The sequence below is a fragment of the Microtus ochrogaster genome, linkage group LG4, assembly GCF_000317375.1.
Source record: "Microtus ochrogaster isolate Prairie Vole_2 linkage group LG4, MicOch1.0, whole genome shotgun sequence".
Taxonomy (NCBI): domain Eukaryota; kingdom Metazoa; phylum Chordata; class Mammalia; order Rodentia; family Cricetidae; genus Microtus; species Microtus ochrogaster.
The window spans coordinates 3,228,430-3,255,747 of NC_022030.1; the positions used below are offsets into that span (position 1 = coordinate 3,228,430).

Sequence of the window (27,318 nt, forward strand, 5' to 3'; positions counted from 1 at the left end):
TGCAGTAGGATCAGAAACCCATTGCCATTGTTCTTGAGTTCTCAGTAGTCCTCATTTTGGACATAATTTTTATAGAATGCATATGACTTAGTTTTGCTAACATGTATATGGCATCCAAAGTGTTTTTACATCTTGGCATCATTTTTGGTGAGGTATCAGAGATTGTATTCCCAGACTCTACATTTTAATAAGGCCACATTACTAATTTTAATGAAGAGAGTGCAACAAGAGTGACTTATGTCCCTCCTTGGTGGCCTTTATCCAGTGTCAGCTTGGCTACAGAGTATCCATGGGTGCTAGGGATGATGGAACCATAGGATTCTAGGGCTTTGACTCTCCACAAGAAGGAAAGGAAATCACAAAACAGAAGCTAGAAGTCATCTTTTCTTCTTCCTTGTACATCAGGGGACACAGACGAGAAACAAGCTCTTTTGATCATTCCAATCGCTTTCTTATTCCTTTTTTTTTTTTCCTGAGACAGGGTTTCTCTGTAGCTTTGCGGCATATCCTGCAACTAGCTCCTGTAAACCAGGCTGGCCTCAAACTCACAGAGATCCACCTGCCTCTGCCTCCTGAGTGCTGGGATTAAAGGCATGTGCCACCACTGCCTGGCCCCCAATCTCCTTTCTTTGTTACCCCAAATGTCTGGTTACTATATAGGGCAGAGGGCCTAGTTGACTGTGTACCTTGGATTAAGTCAACATTAGCTGCTTTATTCTCTACTTTGTATTTGTAACTTCTCATTCTGAAATATTTTCAAACAGAAATAACTTGAGGAATTATACAACAAAGCCCTGCATTCTTCATCCTAGCTCCATCGCTGTTAACCTTTCATTGTGTTTAAGTAATTTATTCTCCTTGTAAATACAAGATGTCTGCAAAGTGGAAGAAATATTAAAGACAGCTATCAACATTCATCAGAATTCACAGAAATGCATGGGATTGTTTCTTTAATTCCTCTTATATTGAATCAGTTTTAGAGACATACTCAGAGGTATGAGGACTTTTCTTATAAGAAAGCTAATGGTGCTTATTTTACAGAAAACTAGAAATAGCCTTCATGTTCTGTAATGAGTCTGGTTAAAGCAAACTGTGTAACATGATTGTTTCTTTTTCCAAATGTTCTTTCATTGGTTTCTGTGGCCATTAGGATCAGGGTCAGGTCAAATCTGCTCACTATATCTACCACCTCTCTTGAGGACGTTGGTCTTCTCAGTGCTAGGACCCCTCCTGGACCCTTTCAGAAAAAATGTGGTTATCTAAGACCCACTCAACCATGGTGAATTCTGAATTTCATCATTCACATCTCACTTACATGTCAAATCAGAGGTTATTTCATTTGTTTGGATTTCAAATTTCCTTAAATGTTAGGCTGCTCCCTGATGACCTTAGGAAGCAGCTAATGTTGTATTTCCTTAGTCCAAGACAGTATCACAAAGACCAGGAAAAAGAAGCACAGGCCATATGAGAAAGTCTACTTAGTATAGTATCAAATAACTTCAGACTTAATGAGCACTGTGCAGAATTCCCCCTACATAATCTCACCTTTACCTGCCTATATGTAATTCCTCAAAGCCATATATAGTCATAAGAAAACCTTTGGGGAGCAACAATGCCAGCTTTGTGGTTAGCAATGGCAGTGGAAAGAGTTCTCCTGGCCTGGCTCCTCACTAGCCAGCTCGCAAAACTCTTTGTTCCTTTATGGTTGGATGTGCTCCTGTTCCTTACCAAGAATAATGACAATAAATATAGTACCACTTCATTTACCACGGAAATCATTTGGTTTTAATACCTCAGATCCAGAAATTCCAAAGTAAAATTAAAATTAAACATGAAACTTCAACCAGGGGTTATCTGAGGTAATATTTGCATATTTCTTATGCAAATATCACAATGAAAAAAATCATAGATTCTGATATAAAATATTCATACAAAAAAGAAATAAAATCAACCACAGAATATATCAATAGTTCCACACATTGAAAAATTCTTGAATCAAGAAGCAAACACTCTAAAACATAATATTTATTTAAATGACAATATAGCTTATGTTTGGAGGACAGAAAAGGCTTAAAGTGGAAAAAATACAGTTTCTCAGCTGCTTTTATTGACATCAGTACACAACCACTTGGTTCCCTCAAGGACCACATAATGATACCATAAAAACTTTAATTCCATTAAAAGTTTATTGATATGATCTAAACATGGATCACATAGATAAGGAAAGGAGACATAAAACAAAATTTAACTAGCTAGTACAAATAGACCAAAAGAGTGATAGGTTCTTCAGTTGGTGGAAATTTTATATTGGAAGTCAGTCCATCAACTAATATAAAAATAAATCTATCATAGGAAATATGATTCAGATTGAGCCAGTGTGTAAGACCCAGCGGTGAGGAACCTCACAGACCCCCTGGCTTCCTGTCTGCTCACCCTGTCTGCTCTGCTTTGGAATCTCATCTAGGTCCCTTCATAGCAAAGGATTTGCAGCCATCTGTATTTTTTTCTTAGCCTACAATCAGCCACCACCATCTCTACATTTATCAAAATCTCTTTCTTTTAAGAACGCTAAAGAGTTTAAGAAAAAGAATTGGGCAGAGCAGTACTGCAGAGACAGGGAGATACTTTGATGTGGATTTGGGTACCAACAGACTCAGACAAGTGAAGAAACAGGAGCGGTACCACCCAAAAGCACTGAGGTCAGAGGTCACAGAGAACACAGGGGCTGGGCAATGTCAGAGGGAGTAGGGCTGTGCTCACACTTGCAAGTTACAACTAGGAAGAAGGATGGAGTACAGAGTAATTCACAAGCATTCCTTTGATGTTGTTGATGAAAAGAAGGATGGGTGTCAGGTTGAACAATGGGTATTGAAATAACACAGAATGTGGAAAAAAATGAAAGATTCTTTTCTTTCTACTTGACTTCTTGAACTTTCAAAGCAATTTAGTTGGGTCTGTTTCATTTTACTAATCATAGGCACAGAACATCTGCTTTTATAAGGAAACCCTTGAGAACCCCAGTGACATTGTCCGCGTACACTGCGGAGGAATATGAAGGGAGTGTGCGTACTGAAAGTCTCTGTGCTCTTCACACCCATCTCTTCGGGCCCAACATGAACATAGTCTTTAACCTGACTTTAAAGGCAGTCTCTGATTCCAGACTCTAGCATCACCAAGTACAGCAGTCACAAGCCCCGGGAGCTCATCATACTTCCAAGAAGCAGAGAACACACGAGCAACCTGAGAGAGAAAACGCCGTGCAGAGGAGCAGAAGCTGACATGGCACACACCAACGGTTCTGCTTTATAAGGCCTTTTGATATCAGGAGGTAGTGCTGTCATCCCTTGAATCTGAAAAAAAGAATGAAGACATTCCCTGTGAGCAGCTGTGTAAGAGCCAGGCTGAGGCAAGAAGGAGAATGACCCCCACCGCTTATATTTTAACACTCCACCCCCAGTTGGTGGAACTGCTTAGGAAGGATTAGAAGGTGCAGCTTTGTTGGAGTGTTTTAATTAAGGGGAGGAGGCTTTGAGGTTTCAAAAGCCCATGCTAGTCCTAGTTAGCTCCTTCTCTCTCTCTCTCTCTCTCTCTCTCTCTCTCTCTCTCTCTCTCTCTCTCTCACACACACACACACACACACACACACACACACACACACGTTCATCATCTCAGATGATCTCTGAGAAAGCTGACATGATCATGCAGGAAAGGACACCCAGACCACTGATCAATGGATGAAAATCTGAAGCCTAGGTTTCCTCTTTGGGATTCAGACCAGCTGTGACAACCTGGTTCCCGGAGGGTGAAAAGCGGGGCTTACCGACCACTCCGCATTGTCTGTCTTGGAACATCTCACGTTCACGGGCAGGCTAAGGACAAGCTTATTGAAAGAGAGTCCTTCTTTTTTTGTCCATTTAAATTTGTTCATTGCATCCATAAAAGAAAGGTTTTTATATTGCTTCGGGCTTTTGATAATGAAAGGCCATGTCCTGAAATTAAATAATCACAATTGCATTCAGTATATCACGTGACAGCAGAGTACATTTTGTATTTCCTGTAATTTTCAACATTCTAGCATAAACTTCTTGCCTGCTCATTTTTTATATAGAAGAATAATTCCATATAAAGCATTTATGAACTCATAGGTGCCTTTCTTTATTCTTTTTCCTTTTTACATGTATTTAGTTTATGTGTATGAGTGCTTGGGCTGCCTACATGTATATCTACCATGTGCAGACCTAGTGCCAAGGGAGGCTGGAACACGGGTCAAATTCCCTGAAAGTGGAGCATTATGGATGGCAACAAACTCTCATTTGTGTGCTGAGAAACAAACCTGGGTTTCCTGAAAGGCAAGAGCTCTTAACTGCTTACTGGGCTCTCAGGCTAACAAATGAAGAGGCTCTTTAAAAAAAAAAAACTAATTAATTAATTAATTAATTTTGTATGCAGTGTTCTACCTGTATATATGACTGCAGGTCAGAAGAGGGTACCAGATCTCATAGATGGTTGTGAGCCACCATGTGGGTGCTGGGAATTGAACTCTGGACCTTGGGAAGATCAGGCAGTGCTCTTAACCTCTGAGCCATCTCTCCAGCCCCAATGAAGAGGCTCTTAAAGGAGAGATCCGTCTTCTTTAGATGAAACTGGTCATTACTTTTACTTTGACTGTCTCAGGTGAAATTATAGGCAATCTTTATTTATATTTTTCAGTTCCCCACACTGCTCAAATTTTGTGGCCAGGCAGTTTGTTTTATTTTTAGAGAGATTCTTTTTGTTCAAACTTCCTTTGTCCTTAAGAATTTCATACACCACACATACAACAAAATACGATCATATACATATATGATCACCCCATGCCCCAACACACCCCCTCCCAAGTTCATGTCTTTTCCCTTTCTTTTGTTTGCAACCCACTAAGTACAGCTAATGCTGCGTATATGTACATGGATGTGGGGCCGTCCATCAAAGCACAGGAATCCAGCAAGTGGTATTAACTTTTAGACAAATCACTTTGCTGCAGAACGCTTTCCCAGGGTTTGAAAACTCCAGCTAACATCGTAGCCTAACCAGTGAGTATTAGTGTCTGAATGGACGACACTACTAATGACATAGGAAAGAATAATGCAGGTTCGTGGAAGCCACTGTGACAGGAATAAACTTCCCGGTGCCCTGAGGAAAAGCCTCTACAGGGTGTTCTGCTCTGGTTGCTGGAGGATAAACACAAAAGATTTAGAACTGAATCAGGGATTTAAGTTTGCACTGAAGTCATTCGTGGTGACAGCTGCCTATAACCCCAGCACTCAGGAGACAGGGAGATGGGTAAAAAGATCAGGGTCAACCTTTGCTACACACTGAGTTCAAGAGTAGCCTAGGCTACATGTGACTCTGTCTTCAAAAAATAATTTACTGATTGGGTAGTGGTGGCAAGTGTATTTAATGCCAGCACTCAGGGGGCAGAGGCAGGTAGACCTCTGTGAGTTTGAGGCTGGTCTGGTCTACAGAGTGAGTTCCAGGACAGTCAGGGCTGTTACACAGAGAAACCTGTCTTGAAAAACCTAAACAAACAAATAAAGGAATTTACTCAGAAAATTATGCTTCATGCCCAATATACTCTGCTTTCATGGTCACCTTTAAAAAAAAGACACATGATTTTAAATGCCAAAGCAAGAAGAGCTAACATGAAAGTATCTTAGCCAGCTTGAAAAGATATTCAAGAGACAGCTTCCCTTCCAGGCTTCAGAATATTGATTCCTAGACAAAGAAAGGTGTAATTGTTTACACATCCAAAACTTTACATTAACTCATTCACAGTTGTTACACGGGATTATCATGAGTGACCAATATGTGTCAGATCCCGTGACAGCCCCAAATGATGACTTAGGGATTGCCAGTAGTCACGGATAATCATGGTCAGCTCCTGAATCCACGGTTTAAATAAAGAGTCCTCATGCGCTGTTCACTTGTTATTGCCACCTTCTTTCTAACCTGGACAGCCCCCTCAGATACCCTGGATGTTACCTCTTCAACAAGAAATACAAACCTTATGAATCTGTGGAGAGTATAAAAGTAATATTTTTGTTGCAAAATTGAAAATTCTGTTTTTTTTATCTGTTCTAAGAAGTGAGAAAAATAAGAAAAGTGGGTACTATTTTAGTAGGGCTTCTATGCTGTGGTATAAGCCCCTGGTATGCTCTGAATATGCTTTACTCTCATTGGTTAATAAAGAAGCTGCTTTGGCCTATAGCAAGGCAAAATAAGGCTAGGCAGGAAATCCAAACAAAATATATAAAGAGGGAAAAGGGTGGAGTTAGAGGGGGAGATGCGAGCAGCCCCTGGGGAAGCAAGGTGCTAGAGCAGGCAGAACCAAAAGCCTTGCAGCAAAGTATAGATTGCTAGAGATGGGTTGGTTTAAGATGGGTTGTAAGAACTAGTTGATAATAAGCCTGAGCTATAGGAAACCATAACTGTTCTGTAGTTAATACATAGATATATTATTTTATATATAGTTATATATAATATAATATAGTTAGGTTTCTGTGTGTTTATTTGGGATTGGGTGATTGGAATAGAAAAAAACTCCACCTTCCGTCCTCGTTCCCCCCTCTAATTAAAGCCAATATAACTTTGTGGAGTCTTAAATACATTATTTCACACAATCTTTACAGCTGAGTACTGTAATAGGAGCAGCCAGCATCACATTACACTAAATATACTGTGATGTTTTCTAAAATAGCTAGAAAGAAGCCCTTTAAATTTGCCTATTCTGCCATTTAAAATTCGCTGCTAGCTTTTTTAAGTGTAAGATAGTGGATATTAACTATTAAAATAACATTTAGCTTTATAGAGACAAGGTATCTATACTGAAAAAAGAAAAACCAACTTAGTAAGTGGAAATGGAGGCGGTTCAGGGGTGGGATGGGAAGAAGAAACATCTGCCTGCAATCTCCTGAAACACCACCAGGGGGCGCCTTAACTTTTATTAAGGGCTTTGGTATGATCAGTGTGGTAAATGTGACTTTTGTGCAGTTTTGCCGGCCAAAGTGAACACTGTGAGCATTCTGAAGAGCTGACTCTGAAAGTTTTGATTCTATAATAAGCCAGTAAGTTAATATTTATGGAGATTTCGCTCCAAAATAGTGAAAGCAGTAACTACGTGTGTTGGTAGGGCAGCCAGGGAGACAAGACCACAGGAATGGCTCATGTGTTGGAGACGAGGCTCGAGGACTGGGAACCTGAAAATGCGGTAGCAGCCTCTTGGAGCCTCTTGGCTCAGACTTCTCTCTTCCGTCCCTCCCCTTCGAAATAAATGTCCTTTTCGTCACCTCTAAGCAAAAACCATCCAAGTTTTCTAACAACGCAGCTCAGGTTACTCCCTGGAGAACTGAGGAGAGAGAGGGGGGAGCATTGCAAAAGCAAATATGCAAATTATTTGTTTGAAAAGGACTAAGCTTCCTGTCAGAAACAGGAGTGGGATTAAATAGATAAATTAAATTAGTATAAATAAATTAATTAGTTAAAATAACAAATATCCCTGCTATTGCTGGGACTAGGTAGGGTTCAGCTGGAAGAATTGAGACTGTTAGAGAAACTAAAATGGTATATCTCGGGCATGTCTACCCAAGATACACATATATTTATAATAAAATGATATTATAAATAATCACTGAGGCTGATTTGAACAAATTGTGTTAATATTGCCTTAAATCTGATGGATAATTTTCCTTTGTAAATCGAATTTAAATTCCGAGGTACATTTTTCTTGTAACAAACACAGCAAAATTTACTGCTGCCCACCGCAATCTAGAGTGTGCTTTAGTTTTCTTTGCCAAAGGTAAGCAATAATATTTGTAAACTCAGTTCATTCAAGATGCAATGGCGTTAGGAGCGGCATTCCTGTATCATGTAAAACCAGGTGAAAGAAAGTAACGCAGTTGTTAGATTTCAAGTCTGCCTGAACCCCCGCGGCTGTTTCTAAGGTCTTACTGCTAGAGTAGGTCTTGGGAAGAGGAAGAGGTGTGGGGAGAAAGTGGGTAACTTCAGCCAAGAAGCAGGGCCGGGTCCATACAGCTGAATGAATAGCCTTATAGAGTCTCCTTCCATCACAAAAGTAAACATATGGTCAAAAATTAGTAAAACAAACAGGATGCTCATTAATGGACTTTCACTCCTGGCCGTGTGGAGTAACAGACACCAACTTACTGTGAAAAATGCCAGCACTCGTTAACAAAGCTGAACAGAATGTCTGGGCTAGGAGACTAGAAAACAGGAAGGAGAAAACCATGACCCTGGAGGAAATGAACACATGTCATAGTTGAACACTCTGTTCACCCAAGAGCTCTGCCGGTGAGCGTGCCCTGGGTCACAATGCAGCAAAGGAGAATTTCCAAGCAATAAATCGACAATCTCAATGAATTAAAGAGACAAATGTCAGAATAAAGGACTCTGGAAGTTCTGCAAGTTTCAAAGCAGAGTTTTGCCGGGGAAGTATCAAACATAGAGTTCTTTAAGTCTGTATTAGGGGTAACTAAACTCACGTAATGAGACAACTAGATTAAAGAGGAAATTGTACAAGGATAGGCAAGGAGGAACTGGGGAACTATTTAGGAAAAAAAAAAAAACAGCACAAAACTACGATTCTGAGAGCTCCCAGAGCTGGTACACATTCCAGTTCCAGATAGCCAGAGCAGAGAGTCTTTGCTGACGTCACAGGTATCGAGTGACATCTCAGAGATCCATCTCAGAGACCTAAGAGTGGACCAGACCTTAGTAGTAAAGGAAAGTGGCCCTAAACATCCATTCTAGAATCACACCGACAAGGATGTTAAGGAATTAGAGAAAGTATAGTGCTAATCAACACAAAATATAAACATATACTCAAAAATTGCTAAGCACACGAACAGGTATATAAAGATGAACCTGAATCTAAAGACAAACTAGAAAAACACTAGGATCTGGAAACTGGAGAGAGACAGTTTTTAAAATTAGCACACAAAGGTATTGAAACATAAAATATAAATACTAGTAACAAAACAGATGAAAACCATCCATACTAAAAGCTGTAAGGAAAACTACCCTCAAAACTGCTGAGGAAAATGAGGAAATGCTCCAGTGTGTGGAGTGTACTATGTTCATGGAGTAGATTTCCTACGGCTAACATGTCCGTCCTTTCCAGTTGATCTGGGGACTCCATATAACTCATATAACTTTCCCTCGGTCTTGATGTTGGCTTGGTTGCTTGTTTTCAAGCTTCTTGTTCAGGGACAGAAGCAGGGGCTGATAGATTGCTAATTGGGAATGTCTGGTTTTTATTTGGTGGCTGATGGGTTCCTTTGCATATCCTGAGCTTTCTGTAATGTTTCCCATCAGAGGTTTTGTTTTTTTTTTTTTTTAAAGAGTTTTGTTTGGGTGTTTGCTTTAAAAATTTGACTAAATTGTCTTAATCTTATATGTGAAAATATAATGAGCCTAGACAATAAAATTAATTTGGGAAGGGATGATGGCAACTGGGGGTTTGCAGACTGTATTCTCCTATTTAAAGGCTTCCTCTAAGACTTTAAAGATCAAATGTGTGCTAAAGTAAACCCATGAACACAGCCATTAATGCAGCCCAGGCCAGAGTCAGCATATGGTCAAATGGCTGTGCAACAAAAATTCTAAATTTGCAGCTTTCAGGCCTGCAAGATGGCTAAGCAGGTAAATGCCACCAAGCTTGACAACCTGAATTCTATCCCTAGGGACCACATGGTGGAAAGGAATAACTGACTCTTGCAAGTTGTCCTAAACACACACACACACACACACACACACACACACACACACACACACACCCTTATAACCTAAATAAATAATATAAAAAACTTAAAGCAGTTTTCTTTCACCAAATGGTTCTTGATATTTATTTGAAAAACAAATTTGTTTTGAATTTGCCTTGTGCTATAAGAAAAATCTATTCAAAATAAATCATCACTCTAAATGTAAAAGTTAAACTTTAAAGTCCCAGAGAGGAAAATATTTACAATGTATAGCTTGCAAAGACTTCTTGAAGGGGATTTCAAAAAATCAAAGCAAGACACGAAATGATAGAAGGAACCTCAGAAAACAGTTAAAATAAAGCTATAGACTGAGAGACATTATCCATGGTTCAGTGTCTAACATAAGATGAATATCCACAACAAAAAGAGCTCTTATAATCCAATAAGAAAACAAATGATTCAACTTAACAAGACAGGAAAAGTAAATTGTAAAAGTAAAAAGAATCACACAGACACACTCATAAATAACTTAAGGGAACTTTCTTTCTGTACTTCTGATTAACTGTAGAGTACTCTGGGATTGAAACATGCCAAACAACAGAATGATGGACTGGAAAAAGTCAGGCCAGGCTTGGTCCTAGTACCCCTTGCTGTGGTCTGAATGTTTGCATCTCACTGAAATTGTATTTCCACAGTGATGAGCCTTTAGGAAGTGATCGGCCCAGGGGAATATTACTTGGCAAGGAAAAGGTATTGAATAAAACAGCCACAAATACAGATGAATCTCAGAATCACTATTAATAAAGGAACCTGACACAAAAGCACATGTGATAGCCGCACTTATATAAAATGCAAAAAAAATTAACATATAATGACATATAGCAGATTTTCAGCTTCCCAGAACTTTAAGGAGGAGGGATTGCCAGACCTCTTTATGTTATGATCAGGTAGGATAAGTGTGATATTAATGAAATTTTCTGAGACTACATTTAAATAAATGCCTTCAAATTATTATTATTAATTTTAAATTATGTTCCCAAGCAATTGACATAAGGGTAAACACATTAGCTGTAAGCACATAAACAAGAAGAAAACAAAAACAAGATGCAGCATGACGTCATACCTGATTGTTAATGAATATTAATGAATTTTTACTCTCTCAGTAATGCACAACCCTGGAGAAAGACTGAAAGGAACACAGCCAGATGGACTCTCCTAGACAGAAGGCAGTCTCCAGGGTAGCAAGAGACAGGACATCCCTGTCCAAGGCCAACACGTCCCTCCATAAAAATGATTCAGCCCAGCAGAGAGACAGTGGCTTCCAACAGTAGTAATAAATCCACAGCCCAGACAACGCACACATTCAACCAGGGAGCAGCCAGTCCCACCCTACAACCCTTTCCTCTCAAAATATGTGTGCAGAAAATGACTCATCTAATACCCCAGCTGCAGTGTGGCAAGAAGAAAGCCTAGGTTCAAATATGTTTGATGAGGTTTTGGACAGAAGCCCTCAGAATAAGCAAGAAATGAGATGGGAACCATGAAACCACAAGGCTAAAGAAAATCACATGGCACAACTTATAAAAGACTCATAAAATATAAATTAAAGGGGTTTATGGAGATTGCTCAGTGGTTAAGAGTATGTATCGCCTCTCTAGGGGACATAAGTTCAATTCCCAGCACCCACGCATGGCAGCTCCCTACTGCCTATAGCTCCAGCTCCAAGGTCCTGACACCTGTGGCCTTTGTGAGAAACTATACCCATATGCACATATCCTCCCCCATACACATAATTAAACACAATAAAAGCAAGTCTTTAAAAATACAGGAAAGCTGAACTCAGAACAAAGTGGGAACCAATGAAACTGGATAAAGTTATAGACAACGTCCCCTCTTGCAGTTTATTTTGATTAATAATGTGGATTTAATGAATTTAATTGAATGATTAAAACCTCAAGTAGAAGTTATAGAGCAGTATAAAAGATAAGCAGAGCATCACTGACAGACTACAGAGCAAGAGGCAGGAGGATTGTCATGTGTAAAACACTGTAGCTCAGTCTCTTCCTCCTAAAAAGAAAACATTTGCTTAAAAAAGAAAAAATAATCTGGGGAAAATTCTAAATAGATTAGAAAATATAGATATAATACAAGGAAATGAAATACTATTTTTCTGGGTAATGATAGCCCACAGCTAACCTTGTTTTGGAAAGTAATTTTTTCTTCCATTCTAAGTGGTAAGAACTCAAATATAGCATTTCTGGGGGAGCTAGAAGTAAGGGACACTAAAGAAACCTATCAGGCAGTGAGAGGAATCTGGAGAGACGCTCATTCCAAGGTGAGCATAAAGGATGGAGCAAGGTGCGTCCATTCATTTGTAAACATACAGCTATGTAGTTTTCACATTTTTGTTAATAAACACACAATTAGGAAATTTCCTGTTAAGAGTGTAGAATGCATTCTAAAGAGAAAAATGGACTTGAAGTAAGGAGCGATATGATATGAATATTTGGTAAGCTAGAGGTATAAGTCAATGGTGCATCCCTTGCCTACCATGTGCCAGGCTCCGAGTCTGATCTCCAGCATTGCAATGCATCAACATGCATGCATGAACACATACAAAGACACGCACGTATGTGCCAAAATCCAATCATCCAAATATTTAAACAAACCATACCCTTATGTTTCCAGAGATTAAATTTAGGTTCTCAATTGCCTGGTAATAAGTGCCTTTGCCCATTGATGCTCCTCATTGCCCTCATCCTAGTGTTTTTTAAAATCACATTTTATATGTTGTTTTGATGTCTATTAATAACACATTAATCCTATGTACTTTTGTCTAATTACTTCACACTTTCATTTTGGAAGATGTGAGCTTTCAGGAAGCTCTTTCATGTATAGATAGTGACAGGTATGTTGAACTGTGAACCCTAATTCTCCCATTTATGAATATACTGCTCAGTGTCGAATAGATTCCTAGATGCAGTTTCTGCTTTCTCCTCTATAGCAGCACTGCAGCTCGATGTCCTGCTCTAGCAACTGGAATTATGTACAAGTAGGTTAAACTAAATCATGCATGTGAGCACACTTAGTAACTGCTACTCAATTCACACAGGCATTTGTGATCGGTATTTAGTGAGAACTGGACTATGCCTTCTGCTCTCATGGTCACAGCATGGCGTGAAAAGGAACAGGGGAAAGCGTATATCCACATAATGAACAAGAAAGCAGTTTACAATTTCTAATCCTTGTGTTATTTAGAACAGAGATTATACTTTCTTTGACTATCTGTATTTTATCATGTCTTCATTAAATGTTTTTCATCCTGTTCTTAAAAACACTCTCAAAAACCTGTGCATATTTTTATCTAATTGCATCAGTCTTTTTCTTTATGAAAGTCCAAATTCTCAGAAAGGTCTTCCTGTTAATGCAAATTACACAATCTATGAATTCCCACCAACCATTGTGCTTTGTACCAAGATCCCAGAGAACCCACACTTTTTTTTCAGCATCTCCTGCACCATCCTTAGCATGATGTCATGCAAGATGCCCTTGGCTTTCAGTGGACAGTCACAGTAATTTCTTGATCAGTACTTTTGTCATATCTTACTCTCCTGTGGTCCTTTCTTCTCACTGTAGCCAAACAGACTTTGCTTCTGTCCCATAGTGGTTTCTTTCTGCACTTCTCATAATGGCCGCTGTGGCCCAGGCTACTTCTGACTACCCACACTCCACTCTGCTCCCGACAAAGGCATTGTCTTGTTCATTCTTACACCCAGCAGAATCATGACACACATCACTCTCTTTTCTCTGCAAATAATACATTTGCTATCTTTCTGTCCCTGGCTCCTCAGCCTGTGGGTCCCTGCTCAGATGTCACCATCTCAGAAAGGTTTTGACCCTTGGCAAAGTTGCTCATTCCCTTCCTTATTTTTGCTGTTTTATAAACCACTACTATTTAAAATTTAACGTCCATCTGTTTGTCTATTACATCCCCCAAATCTCTAGAATATAATAACCTTAAGAGGGGAAGAAAAGCCTTCGTATTTAATTATACTGGATTCTATGATATGCAGTCATGCTGTGTTTACAGAGCAGGCCTGAAACTGCTCTTCACAAACACCCACTTCTTAGCTACACGTGGAGGAACACATCCAGAATCCTAGCACCTGGGAGGAAGAGGCAGGAAGATCGCCAACTTGAAGTCGACCCAAATCATGCAGGAAGGCCCTGTCTAAAGTCTGAGCGCAAGGTTCACTTTGGGCTATGGGCTATCAACTTCAATAGTTGGCAGTCTCCTAGAATGGTAGGAAACTTACTCTAACGTATCAGAAGGCTCAGCATGATAGTCAATGTGCTTCGTACTGAACACCTGCTTTTTACTGTCAAGTCTGCAAATCGTCATGCATCAGGCAGACAGCACTGCAGGAGCATCCCCAGTAAGAAGCCCAGGCACAGCGGCTCTGTGGAACGCTTCTAGGAGAAATCCCTTCGGGGATATAATCCCAACTGGATGTGTACTCCCTGTGGCTACCTGGACAGGCCGCTGGGAGACTGGGTTCTCTGAACTTTGCCTTTTCCATTGTTTATTTCCCTTTGTATCTTTTCCCTGCAAGAACTTTATCCAGCTAAAGGCTGGATCCTTTAGGTCTTCCTAGTCATCAGTGATCCCCAGGGTATTGTGGAAGGACTTAAACAGAGCAACCAAGACGCTCACTCACTCTCCCAGTTTCCAAGCAACTAGAAAGAGCAGCACGTAGAATAGCCCATAATGTCACAGTATGGAGAGGTGACCCTCTCTTGGAAGCCTAAAACCCACTGCCACTCACGTGACGGGTCTGTAGATCTCCTTCACGCCGATAAACTGCAGCTGTTCCATGATGTCTGGGATGCTGGCGCAGCGGGTCAGGTTAATTCTTGGATAATAAAGAAGGTATGAAAGACACATTTCGTTCCTGGTGCTTAATCCTCCCTGAAAAGTGGAGATGATTTATTTCATAATGTTTCTCCCAGCTCTCACACACACAGGACACAAAATTGACAGTGTCGTGCAGATCCCCAGCTCGGAAATACATTGGGTCTTTATCATTCACAAGCAAACACTCATTATTATTTCTTGTGATACTGAGGATCAAATTCAGGTCTCATAGTTGGTGGAAAAACCACTAAACTCTAGCCCAAGTCTCTTTTTAAAAATCTTTATTATGGGCTCTCACTATGTTACTAGGGTTGGCCTTATGCCTCTGCATCTCAAGTAGATGTCTTGAAAATTGTTAACTTAAAGGACTCTTAACTTTCAAAAATATTGAAATATTAAAAATTAGTATTATTTCTCTTTCTTTAAAGGGTGCTTTTCTTAGACAATCTATTAAAGTCCATAAGAGTTCTATTATCTGACACAAACTTCTGTCACAGTAGACATTTCAGAAGTTCCTGGTGATGCCTACATGTTACAAAACAGTTGGATGGAATTATTTAGGCTTGCAGGGTCTCATGGAGCCCAGGCTGTTTTTTGAACTCAGTATCCTCTTGCCTCCACCTCCAAGGTACTGTTAGAGTGTTTTCTCAGCAAAACTGAATTTTCTATATTATTTTAGTATGTAAATATCAGCAGCTATGTGCTACGGTGGCCATGGGCAGTACCTTCTAAGTATAAGTAGGTAATATTGAGGTCTGATCTCCAAAATATATAAAGAACTCAAGAAATTTGTCATCAAAAGAACAAATAATCCAATAAAAAAAATGGACCACAGACCTAAACAGAGAACTCTCAATAGAGGAATCTAAAATGGCTAAAAGACATTAAAGGAAATGCTCAACATCCTTAGTCATCAGAGAAATGCAAATCAAAACAACTCTGAGATTCTATCTTACACCTTTAAGAATAGCCAAGATCAAAAACACTGATGACAACTTATGCTGGAGAGGTTGTGGGGTAAAGAGAACACTTCTGCATTGCTGATGGGAGTGCAAGCTGGAACAGCCCCTTTGGATATCGGTATGGCAATTTCTCCACTGTATTTTAATCAAAACTTCAAGTATCTAAAGAATCTTGAGTTGCTCTGTCCAGCTTTCAACCAAAAATTATTAATGAAACAATGAACTGTTATTTTTGCTCAAGAAGTCACTAGTGACAAACTGTGAGGAGAAACAGATGGTGGATTTAGCAAAGGCGGTAACAGTCAAGTAACTAAAGGAAAATACGGCCAAACTGGGGGAAGAGTTCAAGAGCGGCCCTAGGAACAGGAAACCCAGACTAACGGGAGTTCAGGAGATGAAGGGCCACAAGACGAGTTCAACTGCACATTCGCTATGACTTAGTGAATTGTAAAACTAATTGATAAGATTGATCCAAATAACAGAAGGATACTTATAAAAAGACATTTCTTTTTCTTATTATAGGCAGTTGGTCACGCCAGCATCCTTCCTCACTTATCTGTCTATCTGCAGCCACATTTCCAGGCATAGGGTCAGCGGGTTTGTTGCAGGGATTCTGAGAGCCCACACCACCCTGGATCAGTCACCACAGCTGCAAAGCAAGGCTTGCTTTAGCTCACCCCCCACCTCACTCTCTCCAGCAGTCTTTCCTATTCTTGACCTTCGCTCCAACAAGTTTACTTTTAATGCAGGAAGAGCTAAAACAGCAAACATTATTTTTATAAGAAATAAAGCAAGAGAGGATCTTAGTGGTGACTAGGCAAAGGTTTATTAATTAGCATACCAATCCCCCCCCAAATAATGAAATTTCCCTGAATTACTTTTACTGGAATTGCATGAATTTACAGACCACTTCCTTTTCTTTAGTTTTTCCTTTTTAAGTTTTATTAATTTTAAAAAAATTTTATTGCTGTACATTAATTTGTATGCTGTACTGAGTTTAACAGGGGTATTTTGTATAAATGTGTAGCATACTTTGAGCATACTGTCCATGAAGACAGTGTCTCTTAATTTCTTTAGCTGTCATTTACTGTCTCATACAAATATTTATATTTTTATCTACAAGATTAAGCATGTCTAATGTTGGATTTTGTGTCTATGTAACTTCTTATTTTCAATTATTTAACCTTGAGATTGCTCTTTGACAGTAAACTGCCATTAGGGTTAAATATAAACTTGGGGAGCTTGGGTGTATTTTGCTGTCTCACCTTCTCCTTTGTGGTCCTTAGAGTCCTTTGTTCATTCTTTGCCAAGAGGCACCATGACCTTTCAACACAACACCCAACAGAGGCAGTAATAAAAAGTGACCCTGCATTCTTCACAAATGTGAAGAAAGATTTTAACATTGGATTTAAGATCAGCTACAGATTTGATCATAGCTAACTTTGATCTAGATATGTCATTGATCCAGGTAAGGCAGTTCCTTTCTAGTCCTGGCTACTACCTTTTTCTTTCTCCTAGGCTTAAGGGTTTTAGGAAGTTTTTCTCTGATTGTTTAAGATAAGCCATATCTTTTTCCTTCAGTCTCTTAATTATCAGGATGTATTTTCTGATTTTTCAACTTTATATTCTCAATCTGAACCCAAACCACTTATAACAGATTTATAAAACAGAATACAATCAGTCGGTATTTTTCCAAACAGTCAGTATATTGGCCTAGTTCGTGCCTTTGTATATAGCTTTGGAGTGAAGATTGTGTTCTCTTAATAAAACAAGCTGGTGGGAGATGATGTCTACTTGTGTTCTTTGCAGAAACCAAGCAAGGCGTGAAATATCTATTTCCTGAGAGTTTGGCAGAAGTCCCCAGTAAATCTGTTGGGACTAGACGTCTGTTTGGGTCGAAAGCTCTGAGTTAATGTGCTTCGTTGTTCCTTTGGAAGTCTGGATTTATCTAAGTGAATAAGTGAACACCCAGGCAGACCCAAGTAATGTAGAGACTAGTTAGGGCCTTGTCTGTTTGATGAGGATGAAGATAAGGAGGCATAGCTTTCCCAAAGCACCAGTAAATTACAGTATAGTCTTTTCTGTAGTGCTACCAGGTTTTTGAAGTCTGGTAAGACACTAACGCAGCTCTTGTTTCCCCTCTATGATGCTTCATGAAGACCTTCAGAGTTTTGTTTCAAGATAGGAATGGACTTCTCAACTTCAAAATCAAAGGTCATTCCTTCCTCTCTTTAAATGAACTTTAAGAATAATATTTTCTTACCCAAGTCATCCCAGATCGGTCCTTGGTGTTGTACCGACATTCAGTAATGAGGTTATCTCCCTGAAACAAAAGCAAGTACCTTCAGGTTAGAGTTGATGCCCTTTTGTCTATATAATCCATCTAATCTGTCTAATTGTTAGATCAGCAGTTTATAGTTACTGCATGAGAAAGCATCAGGCAGTTTGATTCAGAAGATGTTGAAATGCTTAACCGTAGTGTGTTAGCGTAATCCACAAGAAAGCAAACAAGAGGACTCTCTAAATTCAGACCAGACTCTCCAGTATTCTAGCCAGACAAACTGAACAATCCGGATGCAATTTTTTCATCTGAGCACAGAGATTAAAAATAGTACTTACTTTGCACAGCTCTTTGGAGGAGATTTGATGATATAATTAGTATTCGTTCTTTAGTAGAGATTAACATGTAATGAAATAGTAGTCAAGATCCTAATTGTGATTACTTCTGCACCCGTGATCACCCCTAAAGCTCTTTAGTGATGTTCTCCTTTCCTTAGAAATTATTAGTAATTTATTATGTTAGTGTTTTTTTTTCAACTTTTTGAACATTACAGCCGACATGAAGAATGATGACATTTTTATAGCTTCCCGCCATGTAGATATTTCTGCTGGCGTCATTTCACAAACTGTATGAGAACCTAACTTTCGAGAGCAGATTTAAAGGGCCAGTAAGATGGTTCAGTGGATAAAAGTTCATGCTATCAAGTCTAACAGCCTGAGTTTAATCCTCAGGGTCTAAGAGAAGAAGGAGAAAAAGAAGCATCCTATTAAGTGCGTGGAACAACTCTTCACGGGCTGGAGGCTGGCATCTCTTGCATTAGCCCTTTGGTTCCCCTCAGTGCTCCTGAAGATCAGTCTCTCAGCTTGAATATGGCCCTAATCAGAGCGCACTTGTTAGAAAGCGATGCGCTAGAATAGCCAGTCATGAGACGAACACAATGAGACAAAGTGTAGTGTAGAAAGAATCACACCAGATCACTCTTTCTCAAGATAGCTTACATCTCTCAAGGTATATAAAAATTTCTAAAAGGTGTAGTGAAGGGAATCTCAACCAACCACCTTGTTTGGGGGGTGTGTTTGCCTCGCGGCCCCAAATAGCTTATAAAACCATCCATGTGCGCTTGTTTGTTCCTTTTGTTTCCTGCTCTTTGCTGGAACCTTGGCTTTGTAAGTTCTCCCCTTATTAAAGCTGAATATATTACATTGAGCTTGCCTGGCTAATTCTGTTCGCCATTCGTTTATGCCGTCACAGTGTAGTGAGTCAGAGTGATGAGGAAAATGTGATCATTTAAAAATAAAGGCCCCCTTTCTCTTCATTAGCTACTTCTGCTTTTCACACTTCCTTCCAACATTTTGTCTTTTTCCGGACAGTTCACTTCATTCAAAGAATTCTCCTGCAAGCCTCACTCACCTAGAGATATGTCGCTGTCATTTTCACAAATTGTGTAAATATTTAACGTTTAATACTCTTATATAAGGCTTGGAAATTGTATGACTATTGAGTCCAATGAGTATAAGATAACATTTGAAGGGAGACAATGCATCAAGAAATTAAGAAAAAAAAGTAAAAGGTTTCACTATTGTAAGACATACAATTCTCTTCGGACACCATAACCCAAAGAACTGCTACATAATTGGTTCATAAAACAAAGAATAGTTAACTATGTCTGATACCTTCCCTTGGGTTTGTGTGTGTATGCACTCATACACGTACACGTGTGCAATCACAGATCCTGGGTGGCCACTGAGCTTCCTCCCATCTCTGCCCCTCAACATGCCAGTCACAGGTATTCAGGGCTGTATCATTTCTTCAAGGTTGCTGAGGACTTGAACACAAGTCCTCTTGATAGCGCAGCAAGACTCTTAACCACTGAGTCATTTCTCCAGCCCTGCTCTTCTAAAGGAAGAATTATCGCTCGGTTCATTCTTCATGAAAATGAAACTGATAAAATGTGTCCCCTCCTCAATCTACCATAACGTGCAATTTCACCATTATCGTAATTGTAACCCAAAGAATCACTAGTCAGGGATTGGAATCTGAACCCTTTGGTTGCTTGGTTTTGTTTTGTTTTGTTTTGTTTCTTTCTTTAATCAAGAGCTTGCATTGCCTCCAGGGGATGCTAAGAGAAGTGAATTTCCAGTTTGGGAAGCAGATCAAACGCATTCCCTCTGATGTATGCAACACCCACAGTGGGTGGCTTCAAGAATATGAACTTGATGAGCAATTCTCTTGGCTAGCAGGATCCCTACTGCATCCTGGGAGATCAGCCTCAAGACACAACATTTTCTGACAAAGAGCATGCATGCTTACTGGTAAGATTGTTTGCTCTTCTTTCAGATACTGAAACTCCTGGAAATTGAAGTCGAAATCATCATCGTAAGCCAACGACTGCATTTCCTCCCCATGGCGAAAATGACGCAGCCTGATGCCTCTGCCTGCCAGGTGAGCGTGGAGAAGAACTGCGAACACATGGATCCCACTTGGCTTCTCTGCTCCCAGGGCCTGCGGGACAGCGAGGAGGACCCGATCAGCCCATGGGAGGCATGCTCAGACAGTTCAGGCATACTTGAGGTTCAATTGACACACACACACACACAAAGATGAAGCAATTTCAGTGAAAGCTCGAGCTGCCAAATCCACTTTGAATGTGGATTGTTGACTACTGTCTTCGTGCTCACCATTTGCCAGGAGAAGGAAGGGGAAGGTACCAGGCCACAGTGAACTTAGCTTTCTCTTCACTGCCATTGGTCTGTGAAGAGACAAACCATCCCCAGTGAAGGCGACAGTTGCAGGTCGCTAAAGGGAAAATGTAACCTCTCAAAAGGAGAACCTGTTCCCAGATAGAAAAGAACATCTTCCCCAGTGGAATGAAATGATTTACCCTGGTTCGACAGCTAATATGTGTTGTCATGGTGATTTAATGGGGGGGGGTGACTAAGTGGCTTGGCTGAACATAATCTTTCTGCTTCGCCAGTAAATGCTTGCAGAATCCCATATTTCAGAAATATGATCCACATTGAATGAAAGGCTTTGATTCAAGAGAAAACCTGTTAATGAGAGTAGTCATGAAATGCCTACAAGGTTCCAGTTTCCCTTCTGCACCATGTACTTTGCATTGCTTGTTCTTCCTGAAAGAAGAAAATTAAAAAGCAGAGGAAAAGAGAAAAGCCAAAGTGAATAGTGGAAAAGTATGGGAATAACATGTAAAATTGGGAAAGGAAAAAGAAACTACATGAAGGAAGAAAAGTCATCAAATGCCCAAAGGAAGTAGGAACAAAAACAACCGAGAAAGGAGAAAACACCTTGGTTATTCTGCCATCCATCATTCTTCTCTTCCAGCCTTCAAGATTTAGAAGAGGCAGCCAAATATCCTATTGGGATTACACCGGTGGCTGTCCAAGATGCCAGTATTGAAAGCATAATAAACGTGCATGGAAACTTTCAGAACTCAGTGTCTAAGCTGGGGATGGCAATTAGTAGACTGTGGCACTGCTCACCTCCTCTAGGCACTCCAGTGTGCAGTGACCCTCGGAACGGAATTCGGGCATCCCTGGAGGGATCGTATGGAAGAGGCTCACCCAGAGGCCGGCCTCAATCACTCCTGCATCGTATTTCCTTATGTCCGTGGTATGGAAAAACCTCAACCCGGAACTGTCTATCAAGCCTGCAACAACAGCAAATGACAAAGAGAACGGGGATACTTTAAGAGGAGTTTTCACGGTCCTTTGAAATGGACCATTTATGGATTGATTTAATGGAAATTAAAATCTCACAAGAAAAAGGAATACAAACAGAAATAACTCGAAGACAAAAATTAGCTTTGTGAACAGAAACTAGAACAAAAGTCACCATATTGTCTATAAGTACCATAGACCCATGCCACATGCTGGGGGGCGGGGGGGTGTATGCTTGAGTTATCTAGCGGACATTTTCCACAATTCTCTAACACAAGGGAAGAACAAAACTTTTAAAGTCATTCATCATAAGATTAAATAAGTCCAGAAGTTTTATTTTATATTGATTTGGGGTGACATTCTCCTCTTACTTATAGGTACAAACCATTCAGCTTAGAAATCATCTTCGGATAGAGCAAACTACTAAAGCTTACCTCTGTACAGTTTGCTAACATTCTCTTCGTCCTTAACAAACTCATTGAACAGCTGCTAAGGGCTGACGCATGAACAGTTACATGGTGGGTATTGTGGGGTTAAAAGATGAATAACAAATTCTTTGCTATGACATGTTGCTGACAGGAGGGAGAATACATGACACAGATACTATAAGCCTGTAATTAATTTTAATTAATTGAAACCCTTCCCAGAGGTACCACGACATATACCTATGAAGAATCTGCTTTTACAAGGAAAACTTTGACAGTCTACCATGGCATCCTCCTGACTTAATTAGGTCAACAATTAAATACTCTTGTACTATCAGATACACCCTCTTTTGTATCGATTGGTAGAAACGTGGTGTTATTTTAGTTGTTTCTCTTCCATACAAGACCATAACTTTCATTTGTGTCATTTTGTTTTGTTTCACATCAGGGTCTCACTATGCAGACTGAGTTGGCTTCGAACAGACAATCCTTTTCTACCAGGTCCCAAGTGCTGGAATTACAGGCATGCACCAGTATACACTGCCATGACTATAACTTCTATGAGTGAGAGAATATCTTTTTCACTCACATTCATCTTTAAGCCCAGAACAAGCACATAGTTGATGTTTGGTGTTTACTGGGAAAAAAAATGTGAATTAAAATAATTAAGATTGCTTTCATTGGCGAATGCACAGTGAATCTCCTAAGTGTTTTTGCTTTGGGAAAATGGTATGAGTAAATTCAGAAACCAAGTGCATATCCTCATAGCTACCTCTCTCATCCAGTTTCTCATCGTAGATATTTCTTTAGTACACTTGTGGATAGCCTATCAAACAACAAATTGCCAGTAGTTTTCAGTGTGAGGGGTGGCAGTAACTATTTCATATGAACAACTAGGAAGAAACGTGTTTAGGGCTGGGGGTGGCTCCCTTGATGAAGCACTTGATCTGCAAGCTTGAGGATGTCCTGAGTTCCCTTTTTAGCATGCGTCCACCAACTGGGGAGCAAGTATTCAAGGCGCCTATGGGCGCCATTCTTCTCCAAACCCCCACATCCTGTCTCAAAGGATGAGGTGGTGGGCAATTGAGGAAGGTATCCAAAATGAAGCTTTTGTCTGCATATACAATCACAGAGAGGGAGGGAGAGGGAGAGGAAGAGAGACAGAGAGAGGGGGGGGTTTAAAGCACCACATATATTTGGAACTAATTTATATCACAAAGGGAACTTTCATTTTCCTACTTCCTGGTGAGAAATATGAGAATGTATTCTTAGGACTTGTGACCATATATGCCCATTTGCCTAGATGCTACTGGTTAATGGCTATTGCCTAGTGTCAATCTGAATGGCATCCTGTTTTGCTTCGAAAAGCATTTTAATTTGGATGGCAAATGTACAGGTTAACACTTTCTTACAGAGTTTCATATTTCACTTTAGCTATGTGACAGACAATAGTTACGTGACATTTTAAAACTGACATTTAAAAACAAAGAAAGAATTTACCTTTCTTATGTGTGGGATTATCATAATGCACTTCTAAAAGCACATAATGAGGATCCAATGGCGTGCCGAGGGATAATCCAACATGAGGTGGGTAAGTAAATCCCTAAATATGGAAAAAACTTCATGAGACCGTAACCTGTGAATGTCCTTAAGAGTTCTAGTCCCCAAACCCAACTATTCCCCCTAGACACTTCAGTTTTTAGAACAATACCATTCATCAAACACAGATCAAACATAACCATTTAGGGGAAGAATCTTTTCCTATAGACTTAGAAATATAAGTAAATTTTTATGTATTTTTGCATGAGAATGGTGTGTTTCTGCTAGACCCATACATGTAGGAGAAGCATCATCAGGTAGCTAGCTACAAACTGGTCATCATCATTAGCCTTACCTCTCCACCAATGGCCCAGGCAAAAATCACAGTTTCACAGGTCAGAAAGGCATCAGGCATGTTTGGGTGGTAACACTCATGGCCATAGTCCAAAACACTATCGTTAAAGTTGCTGCTGCACTGATAGAGGAGGATGTGATGGACCAGGCTCTCATGGCCTTTCTCTATTACCGGCTCAACCTACACAAATACAAATAAGAGAGAGGGTGTCATAAACAACAGCGCCTTATAACATCCCAGAGGGAGCATGGAAACAGCATCACTGATTGCTCGGTCTTCACAGGAAGGGAACTGAGATCCAAGTATGCGTTGTCCTGAAGATGGCAGGGCTGGTGATGATGCTGGATGACAGGGTGACAACAAATAGAGACAATCGTGTATTTCAAGAGTCGCAGGACTTCACCAACTTTTTTCTCTTTCCATCATGTCTAACTCATGTGTATTTCCGTTGTCCATTCTATAAAACATCTTCCTCTCTTTCAGGCCCCTCACTTTGCATTGTTATTGTTCCCTCTTATTTTTCCCTCATGTAGAAAATATATATCAAGGCTACCAGTACAAACTCTCTGTCTCCTTCTTCTCCACCTCAAAATATTATTCTTACCCTACTTGAAGTAACAGATGATATCTTGGTTATTTTTCTATAAACATGGGCTGGACATGAAATAGGGCTCAATTATGGACATTTTCATTTTAATGATAAAGTTACAATTCTAACAGCAATTTGGGGAGCTGGAATTTGGAAGGCAAAAAGTCCAACTATTAGTTAAGAATTACTATGACGTATTTTCAGTTGTGAGGTGGATCTGAAACCAGTTAAAAGGGAAAGGGTAATTGGCACTGATGGCCCATGTGAACAAGCTCCTTTCCATCAACATGTTTGTAAGTCCCCTTCATGGACTTGGGTCCTTCAAGATACTTGTGTCTATTTCATCCAGGAACATGTGAACCCACCCAGAATGAGTTGAGCAGGACGCCCTTCCAGAGATCCCCACACCCAGATGAAATGGGAGCCTGGGCTGTGGGTATGGGCATCAGCTCCGAGGACCTGCTATACTCCTGTAGTTCTGGCGTTCTCAGGGCTCAGCTACCCTTAGGCTTTAGCTCTCTCTTCACTTGCAGGCACTGCATTCAGAAACACTTGCTGCAGACTTAGACGGAGCATCTTTAGCCCTTTTCTCCTAGGACATTGCATCTGTTATTTCTGTAGACTTTCTCATTTTGGTAGGAAAATCCAAATAGCCTAAGGGGCACAGGGATGTAGCAGGTAGAGGTCTGGAGCAAGCTGCTATGAGATTCTACCTTTTAAATCTGATTCTGTTTCGTCTTCCCTACGTGCACGTTTCTGGCCCCCAGTTGTAGAAATAAGGTAGCATCCGGCTTTGTTTTTGATTATCTTTAAAGGTCACAAGTCCTGAAGGCATAGACTATTTTTTTCATTTGCTTGAAAATGACAGTTATGGTTCAAGCATGATTATAAAATTAGCCTTGATTGCACAGAAGTCTAACTCAGAACTTCTTTCAAAATTGTGTTTCCATATCCAGGATGAACTGTCCTGTGATATTATAGACTTATTTGGGTGCTTCAGATCACCCACAAAGATAAGACAGAAACAAAGATCTCCACAGCCAGATATTCAAATCCATGTGAGGTTTTTGTTACATGTCTGGGAAAAGTTCAAGCAGAGCCTGGAGTCTGCACAGAATTCTGCAAAACAGAACTCAGAACGGAGCCACAAGAACAAGGAGGACCTGGCTTGCTGCTGACACCTTCATCAAGGTGTAGTGAGAAGAAGTGAAGAGTATGTGGTGCAAGGTGATTGTTAAGATTCGGGAGCCCCAAATACCACTATAAGAAATGCCTGTTAGGAGTAAATCTTTGTTCTCGCAGGAAGCATTGAAACAAACGTCAAGCTTCTAGATTGTAATGCCTTCTTTGAATAATGATATCTCTCCTTTATCCAGCAGCTCCCATGTACCAACCACAGGATCATCCTTTGTTCCTATATCTGATCTATAAACTGCATAGATAAACGCTCACTGTCCCCACCAAATAAATGAGAAAACTGAGATATGGAGAGAGTAGGCAACAAGCCACAAATACTGCAGTCATGGAGTAAGATAAAGATGAGAAACCAGACTGCTCTGACCCCAAAGTCTCTTCTAATGAGAACATGCTGTGGCAGGAAGGTGTGTTGGAAAGCCACCAACACTGCAAGCCACTACCAGTGGGACGGAGGATGAAAGCCTACAATAATCCTAGCTAGAGAAAGCTGGTAAGAGAGAAATGGCATCACGAGTTAATGCCAGGAGAGTCTCTGGGGCACAACCAGCAAGAGGCACCACACAAAGTTCCCATCAGAGAAGCTGAATCAAGCTGGAAGTCTTGTGCTGGGACTCTTGATCTCCTTACTACCCATCCCCCATGGTACTTGGCCTGTTAATATATCCTTTTCTTAAAGAGAACAAAAGACAATGTGTCTCCAGTGAACCTGCCAGAGCTTCAAGAAGAATTTAATTATGGCTTCATCTACAGATTACAAATTCAGGGTATAACCTTAAAAAAATTAAGGATTTTTTTTGAGGAGTAAATTACTCATAAAACAGAAAGGAGGCTTGATGCAGACCTGACTGTGAGAGAAAATGAAAAGTAGTTTGGAAGAAGCAAAATCCTTTGGAACGTAAAGGGGGTGGGAGCAAGAAGGCAAGGGTGGGGAGGGGTTGGGCGAAGAGAGGGAATCATGCTAGCTCTGCCCCCACCTTTAGCTAGGATAGAATGCTTTTGTGGTTTCAAGAGGTCCTGTTTGTAGCCGTTTATTCTAGCATCCCGGAGAGTTGATACATCACCTGGTCTGAATTTTGTACCATAAATTAGCAATTTTCAGGTCTGTACATGACTGCCCTTGCAATTGTTCGGAACACAGAAAGCACAAGGATACACGCATCCCTTGTGATTAATACTATCTTTATCTAAAAGTAAACCTTCGTGTATTTTGCCTTAGTTTTAGCGTGGCAGTGTAAAGGGAGAAGTACCTTTCTTGTCCTATCCGCCTGGGCTAAGCATAACCACGGGGCACTGATGACTAGACCTCTTTGGACTGATTTCTGTCTTCTCATTCTTCCAAGTTATCCACCTAAGATGTGGTTCCTTGCTTGTTGGAACCTGAGTGGAGGAGCGGAATGACGCTCTCCAAAACCAACTTGCGATTCAATAAATTAAAGTTTGAAACAAAGTGGAGAGGCGACGGGAGGAATCTGGAAAGAGCTGGAATTTTTGTCAACTCCTATCACTTATAGTCCTGCCGATTCTTGTTCCTGGCACTCTGCTTCATGGGCCCCCTCCCCCCACAACCCTTCCCCAGCCAGGCCAAAGTTAATATCCATGGGAAAGTTCATCAACTCTCTCTGACGGAGG

General features: G+C 40.3%; 1 protein-coding gene across 1 annotated transcript in view; it reads right to left on the reverse strand.

Annotated features, from left to right (window-relative positions):
* Positions 1 to 1,768: 1,768 nt before the first annotated feature.
* The window catches only part of Moxd1 (monooxygenase DBH like 1), an 80,724-nt gene continuing 55,174 nt past the window's right edge, over positions 1,769 to 27,318 (reverse strand). The window contains exons 5-12 of the mRNA XM_005360916.3: positions 23,904 to 24,083; positions 23,510 to 23,612; positions 21,408 to 21,574; positions 20,221 to 20,412; positions 17,893 to 17,952; positions 14,579 to 14,721; positions 3,821 to 3,989; positions 1,769 to 3,350 (exon numbers count right to left, since the gene is read on the reverse strand). Of these exons, the coding sequence (XP_005360973.1) occupies positions 3,186 to 3,350; positions 3,821 to 3,989; positions 14,579 to 14,721; positions 17,893 to 17,952; positions 20,221 to 20,412; positions 21,408 to 21,574; positions 23,510 to 23,612; positions 23,904 to 24,083 (1,179 nt within the window). The 3' untranslated portion in view covers positions 1,769 to 3,185. The remainder of the gene's footprint in view (positions 3,351 to 3,820; positions 3,990 to 14,578; positions 14,722 to 17,892; positions 17,953 to 20,220; positions 20,413 to 21,407; positions 21,575 to 23,509; positions 23,613 to 23,903; positions 24,084 to 27,318) is intronic.